General features: G+C 41.3%; 1 protein-coding gene across 1 annotated transcript; it reads left to right on the forward strand.

Annotated features, from left to right (window-relative positions):
- Positions 1 to 41: 41 nt before the first annotated feature.
- LOC148356848 (serine/threonine-protein phosphatase 2A 56 kDa regulatory subunit beta isoform-like) lies at positions 42 to 20474 on the forward strand. The gene is made up of 12 exons (XM_088347863.1): positions 42 to 663; positions 2387 to 2583; positions 4201 to 4302; positions 4373 to 4465; positions 6165 to 6295; positions 6364 to 6423; positions 9087 to 9195; positions 14543 to 14596; positions 15042 to 15212; positions 17350 to 17477; positions 17546 to 17662; positions 19657 to 20474. The coding sequence occupies exons 1-12, from the start codon at positions 471 to 473 to the stop codon at positions 19790 to 19792; spliced, it is 1491 nt and encodes a 496-aa protein (XP_088203989.1). The 5' UTR covers positions 42 to 470; the 3' UTR covers positions 19793 to 20474.
- The last annotated feature ends 350 nt before the right edge of the window (positions 20475 to 20824 follow it).

Consider the following 20824-nt stretch of genomic DNA (forward strand, 5'->3'; position numbering starts at 1 on the left):
TGTATTTCCGCTACAGTTCGTCTCAACATCTGGAGGGGCGGTTAAGCCTGAGTCAAAGCCAGGAGAACCTTGCCCCTTTCTGATAACGACAAACGGGGGACAGCGTTTGCCCCCCGAAAATCGAATGTCCGTTTTCTTTGTGAATTTGTGAATTGTTTTTCCTTCCCTCCTGCTCTCCAGCGAGACGCAGCTGCGAGGTGAGGTTCGATTCCCCCCCGCCCTGATCAGCGCGTCAGGAGGACGCTCGGACATCAGGACCAGCATCCGGGGGAGGCCACAACCTGCCCGGGTTTCTTCCTCATCTTTTAATACAAGCTAGGCCATTTTTAGGAAGAGTCATTTCTCAAATGTGAGCGTTTCCTTGAGCCGTTAACTGGAGTGTTTGAGCATCTGTCCCCTGGAAAGATTTCCTCCCTTGCCTTGATTCCTGTGTGCGGATCCGAGGCCCCCCATTTCCAAAAAAGCCCAGCATGGAGGCCGGCAAGCTCCCCGCGTCCAGCCCGTCTTCGCCACCCAGCAGCTTCTCAGTGCCGTCGGCGGAGAAGGTTGATGGCTTTGTGCGACGCTCCATCCGCAGGGCGCGCCGGAGGAGGTCGCCCAGTTCCTCAAACTTCCGCTACCAGAGCTCCGCCGTGGAGCTCACGCCGCTTCCTCTCCTTAAAGGTCCGTTATGCGCTTGCACTGGCACATATACAACAGCAGCTGAAATCGAAGAAAGCAAAGACACTTGACTTAACAAACAAACAACATATACGGCATGACATCACTTAACTAAAGGGGGAATTCTAGCACGAATGCAACCAGTGCACCTGCACATATACAACGGTAGATGACACTGAATAAGCAAGGACATTTGACATATGCACACAGCATCACTAATGAATGTTACATGACAGTGTCAAACTACACGCCGGCGATAGTTTGCAAAAAAAGAACCCCATACTGCACCTGCATACAGTATGTACAATGATAGATGACACTGAATTAGCACGTACACTTGACACATGCACACAGCATCACTAATGAATGTTACATGACAGTGTAAAACTACACATCGTTAGAATATCGCCACTATTTTATACATAATCAGAATAGTGTCAATAACAGAAACCAAACTAAGAGTGCACATATACAACGACTGCTGACACTGACAAGAGCAACAACTCTTGACAAATGCAGACAACAACAACACATAACACGAACAGACACACATTACATAGTTAAACTACAGAATGGGAGAAATTTGGCACTCATGAAACCTGCACATATATAATGGTAGATGAGATTGAATGAGCAAAGACACTTGACATATGCACGCAGCAACAACACTGATGGATGCTGTATGACAGTACAAATCGGCCGAATTTTGTTATCATGGAACATCTTTTTTACATAATCAGAATTTGGGCGCTAACGGAACCCCATGATACACATGCACATATAGAACAGCAGCTGACGCGTACACGAGCCACAAACCTTGACATATGCACGCAGAAAAAAATGAACAACACTAACTGGCGCAGGACATTTTCAAACTACACGTCGACCGAATTTTGTCACCAACGGGACCACATAGCACGCATGCACATATACAATGGCAGCTGACTTTAACATGAGCAACAACACTTGACATATACACACAGCAACACCTACATATGCTCAATATAGTGTCAAACTACATATGCATATACCTATCTATCTATCTATCTATCTATCTATCTATCTATCTATCTATCTATCTATCTATCTATCTATCTATCTATCTATCTATCTATCTATCTATCTATCCATCTCTCTCTCTCTCTCTCTCTCTCTCTCTCTCTCTCTCTCTCTCTCTCTCTCTCTCTCTATATATATATATATATATATATATATATATATATATATATATATATATATACAGCACTTACTAACAACACTAACGGATGTCACATAACATGATAAAACTATGGGAACGATTTTGGCACTGTACACATGTACATATACAACAGCAGCTGGCATCAACAAAAGCAACAACACTTGACATATGCACACTGCAAAACCTACATGCACAGAGTGTCAATCTACACATTTGTGGGATTTTGCCACTCATGGAACGTCCTTTTATATAAATCAGAATGCATACATGCACATATACAACGGTAGCGGACATGGACACAAGCACAGACACTTGACATATGCACACAGGAACAATGTTTAACAGATGCTGCATGCCATCATCGAATAACACATTGGCTGAATTTTGACACGAATAGAAAGACGTTTTATTTATAGACACAAAAGGAAGACACAATTCCAACATTTTCAATCCCGTTGACGTTTGCAAACATGAATTTGTGTTGTCGCCGTTTTTTTCCTCCGACCGGCTGGGTTTTTTTGCCGGCAGACGCTTCATCGGCCGAGTTTCACGAACTTTTCTGCAAGAAACTTCAACAGTGCTGCGTCAACTTCGACTTCTTGGACTGCGTGGCCGATCTCAACGGGAAGGAAATCAAGCGCGCCGCCCTCAAAGAGCTGGTGGAGAACGTCGCTACCGGTCGAGGGGTCCTCGTCGAGCCCCTCTACCCGGAGGCCATCAAGATGGTAGGCCCACTGACGCCATCCGTTAAATCTTTTTTGCCATTCTGTACACTAGGGGGCGGGAGTCTTTTTCACCTCAAGAGCCATAAAAGCAAAAATATTTAGATTTTTATCTTGGGAGAGCCACACCACTCATATATTCAAAGGCAAGATTCGATAAAACCGATAATGATTTGCTAAAATCTATGAAATAATAATATATATAATAATAAAATATAATGATATAAATGTCCGATATAAAGCTTAAATTCGTCTGCCTCCCGCAGTTACGAAAGAGTGTTGATGTTTTTATCCTAAATAATGCTTTCATCAATAGGTGCGAGCAAAGTCCTTTTGTAAAGATGTCACAACATATTGCAAACGAGGATACCAACGTATTTACCTTTAATTCAGATGGAGCTGGGCAGGAAGAAGGAGTGCGCACATCCTGTTCTGTGTATAGCATCGCCCATTCTAACCTCTCACCCAATCAAATTGCTCTAGTTGCTTTGCTAGGGTTCCTGGGTAAAAAAAAAATTGGGGAAGGTCTAAGTCTGTTTTGTGGGTTTTCATAAGTGTTTAAACAATGAACATAGATTGTTTAATGAGATTCCATATACTGTAAAACACAGGTGTCAAACAGGTGGCCCGCGGGCCAGATCAGGCCCGCTAAGGGATTGAATCCGGCCCGTGAGACAACACTCAGAGAAGCGCAAAAGAAAAACAAGCTGCAGGTTGAAATATGTCAACTTGATGTTGCCAAAGCCAGGTGCCTCTCACAAAGACACTGTACTTGTATCTATTTCTCTCTCTCTCTCTTTCTCTCTCTGTGTCTTTTAACCTCGTTTGCTCTAACTTCCTTTTTTCTCTTTTTTCTTTCTCTCTTCATACCCTTTGCGCTTTCTTTTCTCTTCTCCCTACTTCTGTCTTTCTCTTTCTCTTTGGATTTTTTTCTTCCTCTCCCTTTCTTTTGCCCCTCTTGTTTGTCACGTTCTCTCCCTCTCTCTGTTTTTCTTTCTTTGTTCTGCCCTCTTTCCTTTTCCCTCCCTCTTTCTCTTATTTCTTTATTTCTTTTTCTTTCTTTTCAATCTAATCTTCCGGCCCCTGACAGAATGTTTGTTCTATCGTGTGGCCACCGAGTTAAAATGAGTTTGACACCCCTGCTGTAAAGGATATATGTGTATATATATATATATATATATATATATATATATATATATATATATATATATATATATATATATATATATATATATATATATATATATATATATATATATATATATATATATATATATATATATATATATATATATATATATATATATATATATATATATATATATATATATATATATATGATTCAGACCTCTAAAGTGTGCCAAGGTAGCCTACCTAAAATTAACTGGCCAGTTTTGGCTGCGATCCCCTATCCCCAGTGAACTATTGAGGCCAGAGTTAATTTGTGTCATGCGTTGCAGCCTTTTTCCCCGGTTCTTTCCACCTAATATGAACGGCATCTGTGCCGCCATCATCCATTATCAGTAAAATATTGCCCGGAAGGGGGCTGGCAGACCAAATGTTTAAAAATGTGGGTTGGATTCTGATCCCCATACACTCTCTCACGGCATTTGGCGGCAGGTCTCAGAGAACATCTTCCGCTGTCTCCCGCCATGCGAAAATCCGGAGTTTGACCCGGAAGAGGACGATCCTCCGCTTGAAGTTTCCTGGCCGCATCTTCAGGTTGGCTCCACCCTCCCTGCCGCAAAATATGGCAGAAGAAAACTAATAAAGTTTATCGTTTGCTTCTTAGTTGGTGTATGAATTCTTCCTGAGGTTCCTGGAAAGTCCTGATTTCAAGCCCCCGGTGGCCAAACGCTATGTGGACCAGAGATTTGTATTCCAGGTATTTGGTCTCTCCTCCACTTCCTGCGTCATGGGGTTTTTAGATTAAGCCTATTACTTGTCCTTGCTTGACGGTTTCTTATCCATAAGCTCTATTGCGTATGTTATTGATTCTGAACCAGATAAGACTATTGGGTCACACATTGGCACATTTATGAGTCTGAGTCGTCCCAACAAATGAGATAGAGATCTCCAAAATGTGGCCCGAGGGCCAGTTGTGACCTGCGGGACGATATTGTGAGGCCCCTCTCTTGATAGTTTAATGTAAGAGTTCGATATGAATGCTCCATCCAGGGATGGGACTGCCCCAGCTTCACCCTGATCCCAAGCTTTGACGGCCCCCAAGAAAATACAGTTTGAGACCCTGGTACAGTAATCCCTCGTTGTTCATGCGGTTCGTGTTCCAAAAAGGTCCCGCGTTAATCAAACCTCGTTATTTATTCATTTATTTATTTATATAATACTGTATTGTACATTGAAACCAAAGAACAAATTGATAAAAAGGGAGATAGAAGTCTTTTTTAAATCAGTTCAGTACAGTCGAATAGTAATTTAAAAAAATTATCTTGCTGCTATATTTCACTACTGAATTCATTTAACACACAATTTTACAAATCATTTCTGTACTGTCAAATTATAATTTCCAAAATAATTTTGCACTATTGGCGTTATCCGAAATTGACCGTCTTTGGCACTTGTCCAGATAAATCACCAAATATCTCAATTTGGCCCAAGAAGTTATGAGTGTGACTTTAGTGTCATCGATACGACCTCCTAGCTTAACCACCAAAGAAGGACCACAAGGGACGTGTGATGAAAGCTTTAATTCCCTTCCCTGGATGGTGAAAAGGCATTGCCTTGTTGATCTACAACATGGATGAGGATGGATTGGAAATTCAACAGTCCTGTCAGACGTTGTCTAAGTCTCTGTTCATATTGACCTGGCGGAACCGGAAGTGACGCGAGAAACCTGGATAGATTATCATTTTGTTACACTTTCAATTTAAAGCTCAAATAAACACAGAATATTCATGTAGACCTCTTACTAATGAACTTAAATCAAGTTTTAGCAATGAATTACATTTTGAATTGAGTAGCTTATTTATCTAATAAAAACAGTTGCTTTAAAGGTGCAATAAACAGCACAGTTTCGATATATTATCATCATATTTTTGCCAGTTTTGATTGGCAGGCCGTATTAAAAATTAATTCAAGATTAATTTTGAACATTTCAAAACTGTACACTTTACTTTATATAGGTCGCCATCATTTGATATTACTGGCAAAACAGAAATGTCGTGTAAGAATACTTCTACCTTCCTTTAGGATGTTAGGAAGTCCAACTTTGTAGGTGATAGAAAGCATCTCTACCCGTCTTTTGGTGCTTTGTAGGGTCCTGGGTGTTTTTTTGACATACTGGCTTTTAGATAAGTTGACATCCAAAAATATTTGCACATCAAGCTGTTTTACGTACGTATACAACGTAAAGTGGGTGGATAGAGGCGGGTTAATTGTTTAGTCAATCAGAATGCAGAACACAATGCACAAAGAAAATCTGCCAAGTATCAAAACCACGAAAAGTAAACAGCGATACAGGAAGAGATTGCTGTATAAGAAAGGGACTATTTTTAGATAAGACAGACTCCACACCTTTGAATTGGAGCATTTTGTAATCCAATAAATGGGCTTTTGCGTTGTAGCTCCTGGAACTTTTCAACAGCGAAGACCCTCGGGAGCGTGAGTACCTCAAGAGTATTTTACACCGCATTTACGGGAAACTGCTGGGTCTCCGAGCTTACATCCGCAAGCACATCAACTACATTTTCCTCAGGTAGCCGTTGCCGAACCGGCTCTTTTCAGTCAATAATATTAACCTCCAAGCAACATCTTGTTTTCCAGGTTCATTTTTGAGGCGGAGCAATTTAATGGTGTGGAGGAGTTGCTGGAGATTCTTGGCAGGTGAACACAAAAAAGTCCTTTGAGCTTCTGGCAACTGCTTGCTAATATACAGTGTCCTAAGAACTTTTTGTCATGTTGCCACATTTCAGACTTGAAACAACGGAAAATAAACAACATGAGAGACACGTTTGTGTAGTGGAACCAAATTTTTTCAACATTTTACATTATGTTTACAATGAAAACACTGTAAAGTGGGTGTTGCAAAAACTTTGGCCCCTGTTTTCTTAGCTTAGCCAATTGACCAGAAGTTCCCTGATGACTTCTGAATGAACCAATGTCGACATAAACGACAAACAGTGACAGAGTGAACCTCATTAAGTCTCAGTTAGAATTCAACTGCTCTGTGACAGGCTGAGACGTCTGTGAAAGGAGATACTGCAGAACAGACATTATTATGAAAACTAAAGAACACACCAGGCAGGTCCTAGAAAATGTCGTGAAATATTTCAAAGCAGAGATGGGATACAAGAAGATGTTGCAACATATGCACATCTCCCTGGGCACTGTGCGAGCAATAATATTAAAATGGAGAGAGCATAAAACCACTGCAAACCTACCAAGACCGGCTGTCCGTCTGAATTTTCGGCCAAAACAAGGAAACTTATCAGAGAAGCAATCAAGAGGAGCCATGATCACTTTGGATAACCAACACGCATACACAACTGAGGTGGGACAATCTGTGCAGATGACAGCTATTAGTCGTACTCTGCATAAATCCCTTTGTTAACGGGTGGCTTTAAGAAAACCCTTTCTGAAAAAAATACCATAAAAGGCCCATTTCACGTCTGCAAGAAGCCACATGGGAAGCACAAATAACATGTGTATAAAGGTGCTCTGGTCAGATGAGACCAAAATTTAACATTTTCGGCCGAATGCAAAGGGTAAGAGTAAAACTGCGCATCACACTGAAAACACTATCCACTCTGTCAAACATGGTGGTGGCAGCATCATGCTGTGGGGTTACTTTTCTTTAGCAAGGACTAGGAAGATCGTTGGACTTGATGGGAAGATGGATAGAGCAAATTATACAGCCTTTCTGGCAGAAAATCCGATAGAGTCTGCAAGAGACCTGAAAATGGGGCACAGGTTTAGCTTTCAACAGGACAAAGTCTCAAAAATAAAGCAAAATCTACAATAAAATGATTCAAAACTAAAAATAAAAAGGTGCCAGAATGGCCAAGCTAAAGTCCAGACCTAAGTCCTGCAGAGTGTTTGGGGAAAGATCTGAAAAATGCTGTGAAGAAATGATCATCATCAAACATTAAGGGACATCAGCTCTTTTGTAAGGGAGAATGTCTTTAATTTCAAATCAAGTCAAGTTTATTTGTGTCACCCTTAATCACAAGACGTCTGAAAGGGCAGCACAGACCACTGACTATTAGAGACTACAGATGAATATGACACCATCCCCTGATCTAAAACCTACATGAGGAATAGGAAAAACTCAAGATATACAAAATCTTAGACATACCCAAAAAGACTTGTGGCTGTGATTACAGCAAAATAAGGTTGCATTAACTCAAAAGGGGGCCACTATTTGTACAACATTCACTGTTCAATATTTTATTTGTTAGCATAATATAAAATGTTGAACACATTTGGTTTCTTTTCACGATTGTGTCTCACAGGTTGATTCTTAGAAAATATATCGTGTTTTATTTAATCGATAAGTTTGAAGCCCGAACTATGGTCTTATGTCAAAAAGTTCTTGGGGAGCCAATACGTTTGCAAGGCACTGTACAAGAAGAACTATAATCCATCTTTGTTATCTGCACATTCAAATAATTTACGTTGTTCAGGTCAGCGCTACTCCAAAAGAAATTGAGGCAATTTCTTGTAATTATGTTCATAAAGTAAAAAATTGATCATTTTGACGGTCGAGAGTTTTTCTTATTATTTGTGGTCATCGTGGTGACTACTGCTTATTCAATTTGGTTTATAACTTTCCTGTAATTTTGGATTTTACGATATTTTTTTGTATATATTTTCTAAAGGGAACGTGTTATTTAGCGCCTTCTGGTGGTGAAATACTAAAAAAAAAAATAAAGAGAAAACATTTGAACCTAAATATAAAGTAGAAATACATTAACTATCATAAATACGCATTTTTGATAATGTGGAGGGATTTGCATTTGTCTTTTGGTTCATTTTCTTTCTTTTTTTATTCTTCTTTTAATCTTTTAACTTTTCTATTTTTTATTGTCTCATTTACTACTATTGCTTTCATTCCTTCTTTTTCTGACTTTATTTTCCCTCTTTCTTTATTTTTTCCCATTTTATTCTTCATTATTTTGTCCTTTTTTCTCTTTTATTCCTTTTTTGCCATTATCTGGATCGTCTCGGTCACTGGTAGCAGACGACAACGTCAGCGTAGATTGCAAAAACTGTTGCAGTACACTGGCAAATGTTATTCTCGATAACATTTACACAAATTATCTTAGTTTTTACTCAACACGATCTGTCTGACTGTGAGTAAATAGGCGCCACGTTGTGTTTTATGAGGTTTATAATCACCCAATACGGAAAAATGACTCAGGGGAACGATCTCTTCGTCATCAATGTCCACGATTTTGTTATCAATCATAATAAAGGGCAATTGTAATTCTATAACAACAGAAAGCAAATTTCCCTTTTATTCGCTCTTTCTTCGTTTTGTCGCCCAGCATCATCAACGGCTTCGCTCAGCCCCTTAAGGCCGAACACAAACAATTCCTGGTTCGAGTCCTCATCCCTCTCCACAGTGCAAAGTCTCTGTCCGTCTTCCACTTGCAGGTACCTTTTTTACACACCTTGTTTCCCTTTAATAATAGCCAGTTATCCACTAGATGGCAGTGTTTTATTATTCATAAAATTGCGTTGTGTCAGTGCGTCTCCATCAAAATGACTAGTGTTTTAAAGGGACAGTGTGTATTATTCACAGCGTTACTTAAAAAAAGTAATTATTTGGAGTTACTCACTACTTCTTCCAAAAGTGACTAAGTTAGGAACTGAATTACTCTATAGTAAAAGTAACTAGTTGGCCGGGAAAGTAAGAATTTCTGTTATTTTAAAAGAAGAGTTGTATGTCAAATAATTAGAAAATTTCTGAGCAGCATTTCAGTGAGTTGAATAGAGAGGGACAGACTCCTAGGGAGTTGTGTAATTGAATGTTGTCATATTTATTGCACCTCGCCAGCAACAGATTTATCCTACACTTGAAGTGCAACAAATATAAAGAGTAAACAGTATAACAATTTAAAAAATAAGCAGTAAACAATATAAGAAAGTTTAATAAATTAAATAAGAGGGAAAAAAAAAACAAAAGGAAAAAAGAGAGATACAAGAAAAAGGAATAAACTTTACATTTTTGTATAAACACGGTAACACTGAATAACACATGAAATAAAACTAAAATCTTTATAACTCTACAAAAAAAGATCAAATAAAAAACAATTGAAACTTTTTTATGCGCAACAAATTTGAAGTCAACAACACAGAATCCATCCAAAATGCATATTGAACAAGTAGAAGAGAAAAAAGGCGTCTTGGACAGAACCAGCTGTTGATTGGTGGGCAGCCAGCTCCCTTCAAACACTTCCAAGAGCATTGGGACGTAAGCATGTCAAGTCACATCTATTTGTATTGCCCTTAATCACAAAATGTCTCAAAGGACTGCACAGGTTACAATGACACCATCCCCTGATCTTAAACCAACATGAGGGCAAGGAACAACTCAAAAACCTCAGCACGAGGAAAATAAACCTGCGTGTGTTTCATCCTGGCACTCTGGTTTCCTCCCACATTCCAAAAACATGCATGTCAGGTTAATTGTCCGGTCTAAATTGCCCCTAGGTGTGAATGAGTGAGTGGACGGTTGTCTGGCTGGCAACCAGTTCAGGGTGCCCCCTACCCACTGCCCAAAGATAGCTGAGATGGGCTCCAGCATCTCGGCGACCCTACTGAGGATAAGCGGTGCAGATAATGGATGGATTGATGGATGCAAAAGGGGCCTCATAAGTGGTTATCCCCTTTCCAGGATGACCAGGGTGCAATAGATTTAGCACTGGGTAACTGTATACAAAACCTAGTGGACATAAAAAATAATACATGGAAAAAACTGAGAAAAACTGCTTTTTGTGAAAGGAAACATTTTAAAAACTTTCACTTTTTCTGCACTTGTTTGACGCCGTCTTGTGCTCTTGTTTAGGATAGTGATGGCCCTGGGGAATAATTGGTCTCTGAGCCTTTGAGTCCGTGTTTTAAAACACCTCACTCGCTTTGTTTATTTATAATAAGGATTTAGGTTTTACTCTATCTTCAAATTTTCACATGTTGGGTTTTATAGTTTGTTTGTATGTCTGTTGTACCCAGTGTTATGCACAATCCTTAAAGCTTTCTTCTATAATTGAATAAGCAAGTCTATATTGCTCTTATTGGGCAGCACGGCGGCACAGTGGTTAGCGCATGTGCGGCACAGTTCATGTCTTGGGAACCTCCTGCGTGGGTTCGATTCCAGCCCCAGACTTCCTGTGCGGAGTTTGTATGTTCTCCCCGTGCTTGCGTGGGTTTCCTCCGGGCACTCCGTTTTCCTCCCACAATCCAAAAACATGCATTTCAGGTGAATTGCCCGGTCCAAATTGTCCCTAGGTGTGAATGAGCGAGTGAGTTGTCTGTCCCCGTGTGCCCTGCGATTGGCTGGCAACCAGTTCAGGGTGTCCCCTGCCCACTGCCCGATGATTGCTGGGATGGGCTCCAGCACCCCCGCGACCCTACTGAGGATAAGCGGTGTAGCTAATGAGATGAGATGAGATGAGATATTGCTCTTATTGTTTCGTTTTTGGCGGTGATCAAGCCATGTGGGGGAGGCAGGAATTAGAGGCAGGGGTGCTCAAAAACAGGGATGTATATATTTAGAAAATAAGGTACCAAGTGGCAAAAACAAACCAGAAACAAAGAACAAAACTGGGAAGTACATGGAGCAGTGTAACAAATGCCCCTTTTAAACTACCTTCCTCGCCTTGCCTCTTGGGTTGCCTTTTTTGGTTTTCCATTATGAAAAAGTAACCGGTTCTTAGTCCTTGGAATCCTTGCCTTAGGTACCCTCTCTGTTGAGGTTCTATATCCCGGACCGAACTCTTAAAACGTCACGTGCGTCACTGCCAAAACACCCATTGTCGCTTGTCTGAGTGTGAGTGTGCTTCTGGTTCACACCAAAGATTGGAGCAAAATATGACGCGAAAATGATGTCAAGACGCAGCACCAACCTAGAATGGAATAGGTACCCGGGAAAAGGCCGGAGGAGGTTGGAAGAGGCCGGGCGAGGCCGGGTAAGGAAGGCCAGAACTGGAAAAGAGGCTACAGAAAACCAGAAGGAAACTCGGAAAATCCCGCCTGTGTGTTGGAAGTGAAAATGACAACCATGATGACAATGGCAGAAGAACTAAAAAATGCTAATGACCCAACAAAGTTTGCTAGTCAGTATTATTCTTAAAAGGTTCAGGATCATGTGGTACAAGTGTTTTTTGATTGGGCACACCTATGACCAGAAGGCCCCTAGCTGGGTTTGAACTGGGCACAAACACTAACACTTATATGTATTTACCAGAATCTCTGGAATTTAAACTCTTTAACATTTTCTATTTAAACATTACCTATCTTTATTTTTATGTCAATGTCTTTAATTGATTACCCAAATACCATAACCTTTGTTTTTCATACATTTAATGATAGTTTTTATCAAACCATTCTTTACTTTTGTAAGTTCTATCTGCAAATTCTAATTTGCCTGCAAGCCTAATTTTGTAGTGTCGTCAGCAAATAGAATAGATTTTCACTTTGATAATACATTACATAAGTTATTTATATACAATAAGAATAATAAAGGTCTTAACACAGATTCCTGAGGGACTCCACAGCTATTAATAGCTAACGAATAATGTTTAGGTGGCAACGCAAACAAAAGAGAGGAAAGTATGGCCGGTAAATCCTAACGGCGTTTGTTTGAAGTCTAATAATGTTGTGGGAGGGAGACAAGCGTGTAATCTGCGCTTCCATGCCACGCCCAGTCCGGAAAACGAGCGCTCCCGTTTGTTGACGACGTTCCCAGGGCGTCGGTGACGGGAATTTTGGCTCTGGAGGGCTGGAAATGGGAAGCTGAAAACCGTGCCTTTTGGAAGTATCGTAATCCGCCGCTTGACGACGCCCACAAAAGGTCGTCGTGTTTACAGGGCGGCTTTAATGCAACTTAAGACTTGGAACAAAACTTCAAAGAGTTTGACAAATCCCTGCGTCGATTCTAATCTCACGGCACTTTACTCTTCTTTTGATGAAAAGAAAAGCAGGGGAGGCCGTCACTTGCTTTTTGTCCTCGTCCAATTTGTGCCGTGCTGTGTTGTGGTGATGCACCCTTGCCACTTTCAAATGGGATTCCATTAGTACCCAAATTCTCTACTGTATATATGAAAAGACCTTCCATTAGTTGCAAAATTCTGTCCCTACGCCATGTATATAATCAATATAAGGACTAGATTGGTCCATTTTTTAATGGAGTTCATGCCTTTATCAAACTACACAGCCGGATTTTCGTATTCATGCGTTGTTATTTTATATATAGACAGAATTTTGGAGCTTCTGCAACCCAAAGTACCCATGCACATATACAACAGCAGCTGACATCGACACAAGCAACAACACTTGACATATGCGCATAGAAATTACCTGCAACACTAACTAATGCCACATTGCATCGTCAAACTACACATCTGCAGCATTTTGCATTAATTGAGATGAGCACTCGAGCACATATACAACGGCAGCTGACATTGGCACAAGCAACAGCGCTTGACATATGCGCACAGAATTGACATGCAACGCTAATTAATGCCACATTGCATCGTCAAACAACACATCTGCAGAATTTTGGATGAATTGAAATGAGTACTAGAGCACATATACAACGGCAGCTGACATAGACACAACAACACTTGACATATGCGCACAGAAATGACATGCAACACTAACTAATGCCACATTGCATCGTCAAACAACACATCTACAGAATTTTGCATTAATTGAGATGAGCACTTGAGCACATATACAACAGCAGCTGACATCGACACAAGCAACAACACTTGACATATGCGCACAGAAATGACATGCAACACTAACTAATGCCACATCGCATCGTCAAACTACACATCTGCAGCATTTTGCATTGAATTGAGATGAGCACTCGAGCACATATACAACGGCAGCTGACATCGACACAAGCCACAGCACTTGACATATGCGCACAGAAATGACATGCAACACTAATTAATGCCACATTGCATCGTCAAACAACACATCTGCAGAATTTTGGATGAATTGAGATGAGTCCTTGAGCACATATACAACTGCAGCTGACAATTGACAGAGGCAATGACACTTGAAATATGCACACAACAATTCACCATGAGGTTCAAGTAGTGCCAAAATTCTGTCCATATATAAAATGACAAGGTCTGTTAGTGTTGCATGTTGTTGCTGTTCACATACGTCAAATTCCATGCTCTTGTCGATGTCAGCTGCCAGTATATGTGTGCCTGTGTTGTTTGTGTGGATGTCATGTGATTACATACAACAAAAGTTGACATAGGCAAGAGCAACAACACTTGACATATGCACACAGCAAAGACTCACCACGTAAACAGACACCGCAGGACATCTTCAAACTACAATTTTGACTCTCGTGGAATGCCACAGTACATGTTACTCGTGCACATATACAAAGGCAGCCAACATTGAGACAAGAAAATGCCACTTAACATGTGCTCACAAGGACAGGCATTATTACCGGACACCACAGGACATTGTATTACTATACACTGACAGAATTTTGTCATGAAGGAACCCCGTAGTTAACGTGTACATATACAGTGGCAGCTAACATTGGAACGGACAACAACACTTGACAACTGCACACAGTAACACACTAATGGTCGCTGCCTGATATCATTTAAGTACACATTGACTGAATTTTCTCGATGATGAAACGTCATTTTATATGTAGGAAAATATATTAAATATATATTAACTTCAGGGATCGCAGTCAATAACACTACCAAACGTGTTTGTGTGTTTGTGTGTGTGTCCCTCACAGCTGACCTACTGTGTGGTGCAGTTCATTGAGAAAGACCCGACTTGTGCTGAACATGTAAGTTGGAGTCATGTTTAAACTGTTTGTCAATCCAAAGAACAAGATCTTCCATTTTTTTTAATGTATGGCTATTAACTTTGTCTGTCAAATCTCACTGTGTTTGTCTGCTCAAATCGCTGATCCCAACAACCAATGAATTAGAAAAGAAAATTCGGGAAATGGTCACGGGGCACAAAACGTTTTCGTATGTGTATATAAAAGAAAAGTATTGAATCAACACTCATTTTCTTGCTAGAATTCAAGACGGGAAATTTTGCAATCCAATTTTAAAGATTTTCTACATTTGTGTGTGCAATTGCACACTCTATCTTTTAGCATTATGTATATTTGGGACGTGAGCCTTATCCATTGTGGAAAATGCTCCTCAGATAATAAATTTCAATCTCAAGTTCCTAGGCCAAAAGTTCTCGTTTGATTTGGGACGTGTTGCTCCTATTTCCAGATCATCAAAGGTTTGCTGAAGTACTGGCCCAAGACCTGCACGAGGAAGGAAGTGGTCTTCCTGGGTGAGCTGGAGCAGATCCTGGAGATCATCGACCCGGCCCAGTTCGTCCGGATCCAGGAGCCGCTTTTCAAGAAAGTCGCCGACTGCATTGGCAGTCCGCATTTCCAGGTTGGACACTCACAACGATAGCATTTATTCCAAATGAATTGAAAATCTTCGCTTTTAAGGGACAGTGTAGGTGATTTGACGACTACAATAAGTCTTTAATTTTCCATATTACCGTAAATCCCTGACTGCAAGCCCGTACTTCTTTAGCTACAATTTAAACACTGCGGCTTTAAATATAAAGCGGCTTGTGTGTGTGTGTGTGTGTGGCACTGAGGAAAACAGCGTGCTTCTTTTTCCAACAATGCATTCGCTCTAAATCGAAAACAATGCGGTGACATCTGGAAACATTTATAAGGCCCTTAGTGTCATGTAATTAGTGTCATGATTTGTCAATTGCCCTCACCTGCGCTCACTCTTTCAGCCCCAGCTGCCACTCGTTCTCTAATTTGTCCTCCTCCTATTTAAGCACATAATTCTCGTTCAGTCCGTCAGTGAACCTCCGCACATGCAAGGCAAGCATTTTTTACTCCGGCTCCTGTTCTGTTCCTGACCTGTTCCTGTATCCTGCTCGATTCTGCCCCCTGTTTCCTGTGTTGATCCCCTGTCCTTGGCTTCCTGATCGTCTCCGGTTACCTGACTTGTTCCGATCTCCAACCTCGCTCCATCTTCCGACCTGGCAACCCGACTCGTTCCGCTCTCCGAACACACTCCATATCCCATCCAGGCTAGCTGACTTATTCCAATCTCCGACCATGTTTTGTCTCCCGTCCCGGCTACCCGACTTGTTCCGATCTCCAACGACGCTCTGTCTCCTGCCCTGGCTACTCGACTTGCTCCGATCTCTGACCACGCTCCGTCTCCCGTCCCGGCTGCCCGACTTGTTCTGATCTCCGACCACACTCCGTCTCCCTTCCCGGCTACCCGACTTGTTCCGATCTCCAACGACGCTCTGTCTCCTGCCCTGGCTGCTCAACTTGCTCCGATCTCCGACCACGCTCCGTCTCCCGTCCCGGCTGCCCGACTTGTTCTGATCTCCGACCACACTCCGTCTCCCTTCCCGGCTGCCCGACTTGTTCCGATCTCCGACCATGTCCGTCTCCTGTCCTGGCTACCTGACTTGTTCCGATCTCCGACCACGCTCTGTCTCCCGTATATTCCGGTAATACATAACGGGAGCAAAACAGGAGGTTTGACAATACTTTATTCAATATTTACAACATACACGAAATATTTGAACTTTTTCACCCACATATCGAATCCTCAATATATACTTTCGAATTGAACAGCATTGCAAGTTTGCTGTCAAAACCCTACACTTCTTTTTCCGTACCATTAGTGTCAATGCCAGGTCGTTGAAGTGTCCTCTAATCCTTGAGGAACGCTAACAAGTGAATGGAATTTGGTTCATTGCAGCCACCAATAAAACACCAAAAACAGACGCGTCTGTGATGCAATCTGGTACTATTCCCCACAGTATGGTTTTCTTTTTGAATATTCTGGAGACAGATTGTGTTTCATGGGTAAAAACAGAGTACGCGATAGCATTTACTGCTTTAAAATGTCAAAATGTTAGCATGTACTGTATGTCATAAGCTTATTTCATTTTACTTTCAAATTATTTTATACCTTTGTGCCTGTTAAAATTTAAAGGTTACTGCCAGCTATTAGAAAATGTACCGGTTGCTTTCTGCTCATATTGCTAAGGTTTTCAATAAGTTCAATTAAATTCACCAGACAATATTAGGCATTTGATAAATTGCCGACAATCCATCACCTGGCTCTCGTCATGTAGTCAATTATGTAGTCTATGGAGAACGAGCCTGTATGGGCTTTTGCAGAAGTATAGGCACCCCCAACTTCTACTGAGCTAGACTTGATCTGGACATAAAGTAGAGGCTGGCTAGCGTTAGCACGAGCCTCGTCAGAGACGATAAATCCCGTTCTCTTGTGACCTCGGTTCTGGTCTAGTGTACTAATTGTGAAGTTGCCTCTTGGCTGTTTTATTTGGACTGTGTACTGTGGAATGATTTTGCCTGAAGATCGCAGCAAGGCTTTAGGACTAGGACCTTAGCTTGGCCTTTTGGCTGAGAGTGAAAGTCCCGGCTCCTTGGCTTTGTAGCGTATTATGAACTGACCGATAACGGATAATGGATAATGAATAACGAAGATAGAACAATAACCCTTAAAAACCCCTCAGGTGGTGGAGCGAGCCTGTTACTTGTGGAACAGCGAACACGTCCTAGCTCTGATCGAGGACAACTGCCAAGTCATCCTGCCGCTGGTTTTCGCCGACCTCTGCAAGCAATTCAAGGACCAATCCAACCAGTAGGTGGCGCACGCGCAGCGTTTTGGTGTAGGGGCCCGGCAATGACTCCACCCATATCTGCCACCAGGCCCCTCCCACACCGACTCATCACGTCCCTGGTGGTCAACATCCTCAACAACTTCATGAAGATGAACAGCGAGCTTTTCCTGCTGCTGGCGACGTCCTACAAGGCGGAGAGACAGAGGTGAGTTCAAGTGCACGTGTTGCGCCTTCTGGTGTCCTCCATGTCTCATTTATTTGCATAGCCTTTAATCCCAAAACGTCTCAAAGGACTGCATAGGCCACAATTACACCATCTACTATTCTGAAATCTCAATGCGGTAAAGGAAAAAACAAAAAAAGAGGTAATCCCCAGTCCAGGATGACCAGGCCGCCATGGATGTTGCTTGGGAAACAATATGCATACATAGTCAACAACAACAACAACAAAAAATCAACATTTGACTAGATGATGACAGTGGCCTTTTGGCCAGCTTCCCCTTAGTTTTCTGTGAAATTTTTAGCCCACCCCATTTTTGACCTGGCAACTGTAAATAAAAAAAAGGAAAGTTGACTGTGAGGGCCGCCGCTTCCAGGACAAGTGGAAACTGAAGTATTTTTTTCCCCCAAAATCTTAAACAACTCCATCTGCCTAATTTGTACATGAGACTGTGGTTGTTTTTGAGTCAAGTCAAGTCAAGTTCAGTCAAGTCAGGTCATGTTTATTTGGATATGATATGAAGTTGCACTGCCAGACAAAACATGCCTACTACAAAAAAGCTAACTGGAAAATAACGCTGTGAAAATGTGAAGCAAGTGGAAGCTGTTTAACGGCACAGCAGCGCTTTTTCACGAGACCTTATGAGTCAAATGAAAATGCTACAAAGGCGAGCTATGAGGTCGTGACATTGATCGCCAAGCACTGCTAACCTTTTACGGAGGGTGAATTAATTAAAGACTGTTCAAAGAATACCAGGCTGAAGACTCGGCCCTCACACATTTTCAACTTCCTGAATCTGGCCCACGTTCTCCAAAGTTTGGACACCCATGACCAATGTTCCCTCTAATTTTCCACGGGTCTGAGCGTTCACACAAAGTCGGTGAGCAACGCTTGAAACAACAGTGAGCAACGGCACTCCCAAGTGTGGCAAGATAATTAATTATCAAACATGTCCAAAATTTGACATTTTGCTGAGTTTTCGGCAATGCAAAATTATTTTTCTCTTTTGAATGAATTGACTCATGTACTTTTTATTGCAAAGGTTGTACGGCCTACAAATGTCGTTTGTTCTTAAAATTCTTTCACAAGATATCCATTTCTAATTATTTCCTGATATATGTTGTCGGATAATATTAACATTTGGGGGCTTATTGAGTTGGTTGCAAGATACAGAACTGTACTTCATCACATTTTTAGTGGAAGTACAATGTTGGCAACAAGATTCACTTGATATCATTGGAAATTATTTGAATGCAACACAAACTTTTTCTTCTTTTTTCCATGGTTTTTTTAAATACCTTTAAAACAAATCTCATTGTGTTTATTTTTTCCGAGCTGTTACTTTTTTCTTTTTGTTCTCTATTTACTTTTTTCCTATATTTCTTTATTTTCTCTTTTTTCTGACTTTTTTTCTAAATTTTTCCTTCTTTTTTTCTCTTCCTTTTGTTTCTTTTTTTCTCAGCTTTTCACTGCTTGTTCATTTTGGTAGTTTTTTCTTTTTTGTTCTATTCCCCCCTTTCTTTAAGTCATTTTGTGCATAATTTTACATAATATTTGGTCATGTTGGGATTAAAGAAGCAACAACAGCCCGAAGAGCCGTTTAGGACCCGAAAGAGCCGGTTTCTTTTAGTGAGCCGAGCCGAAGAAGCCGGTTCTCGACAAACTCTACTAACTTTACTCAACTTTGTTCTACTTCGACTCGACTTCAAAATACCGCATTTAGGACACAACGTCAGGGGATCCCGTGTACTTTTACCTTCATGCACTGTAACTTTGACTTAAGTCGCTTCTTAATTAGTAATTTTGAGCCCTCATTTTTGTGCGCTGGCTAGATTTTCTTGTGCGCCGAGAATGTGCGAGCAGTGCCCAATTGCGCACGCGCGCAGCTTAGATGGAACACATCCCATGACCCAAACCATGAGAGCACCGTCGCCGAAATACCAATCGGTTTTCAACGTGTTTATTTCATTTGATTTCAGCGACAACGAGCGAGAGCAGGAGCGCATGGAATGCTGGCGGCATCTGGAGCAGCTCGTGGACGGCAAGCCCGACGGAGACAAGACCAGCCCTGACCGCAGCACCGGGCGCTCCCAAGCCGGCGAGAGCGCCACCTAGCGCCCGACGGCGAAAGCGTTTTATATATTTCTATCATTTATTCATCTGTCGTACGTGATGAACAAAACATGTAGCCTAGCAAGTAAATCGGCGGCGACGTGCCGGAATCGCACGGCACATTCACTTCACGGCCTGCAGGGGGCGCCGGCGTCATCGATCTCGTTTTTGGCGTGGTGCTAACCACGACACCTGACGCGATCGCTTTTATCGATGGATTGATTTTAAACAAATTGCAACCGCACCTTAAGTGTGCTTCGGTTCGTTTTACTTTAGCAATACTGCCATCTCTTGGCCGTTGTCGGCAATGTCTTAAAAGGTTCGCTTTCGAGTGACTTTACCCGTAAATGAGAAAGACGTGAATGATTTCTTGATTTTGTCCTCAATGAGGAATCACACGGTCATTTGTGAGACGGGGTTTACAATTGAATGTAGAGCAAAATGAATTGACTGATTGTCTTATCTCCAACCCCCCAAAAATGTCTCTTTGATATATGCACTTTTTTCCCATGATGCTTTTATTCTTTGCGAAAAGCCTGACGGTGTGAATACATTCCATGTAGCAATTTCTTTTCTGCTGTCTCCAAAAAGAAAGAGCTGTAAAAGATTGTTTCGCCAGTGGCTGTAGAAAGATAACTGTAAGTAACGTGACATTACACTCTACATCTTGTCTTTTTGCACAATGTTTGGTCTTATGTTTTCTTGCTGCTGCGTCCAAGCCGGAAAGGGTTTATGAGGGATCGGTTCCATCCCATCCAGCAAAATGAAACTTCTTAAAAACGATGGTGATTGGCGGAATTTGGAAACAAATTTAAAAGCTATATATCAACACTGTAAATGCTGTCAGGTGTGTGGATTGTCCTGCAAAGATGTTGTTTTGGGCTTTTGTCCAGAAAGAAAAAAAAGAAAGAAAGACAGAAAGAAAGAAAGAAAGAAAGGAAAGAATGAGCAAAGGAAAAAAAAGAAAGAAACAAAATAGAAAGAAAGAAATAAGGAAGAAAGTAAAAAAAGAAAGAGGGAGTGTGCAACTAGGAA

The sequence above is a fragment of the Urocampus carinirostris genome, chromosome 11 (assembly GCF_059441175.1).
Source record: "Urocampus carinirostris isolate Australia breed hairy pipefish chromosome 11, RoL_Ucar_1.0, whole genome shotgun sequence".
Lineage (NCBI taxonomy): Eukaryota > Metazoa > Chordata > Actinopteri > Syngnathiformes > Syngnathidae > Urocampus > Urocampus carinirostris.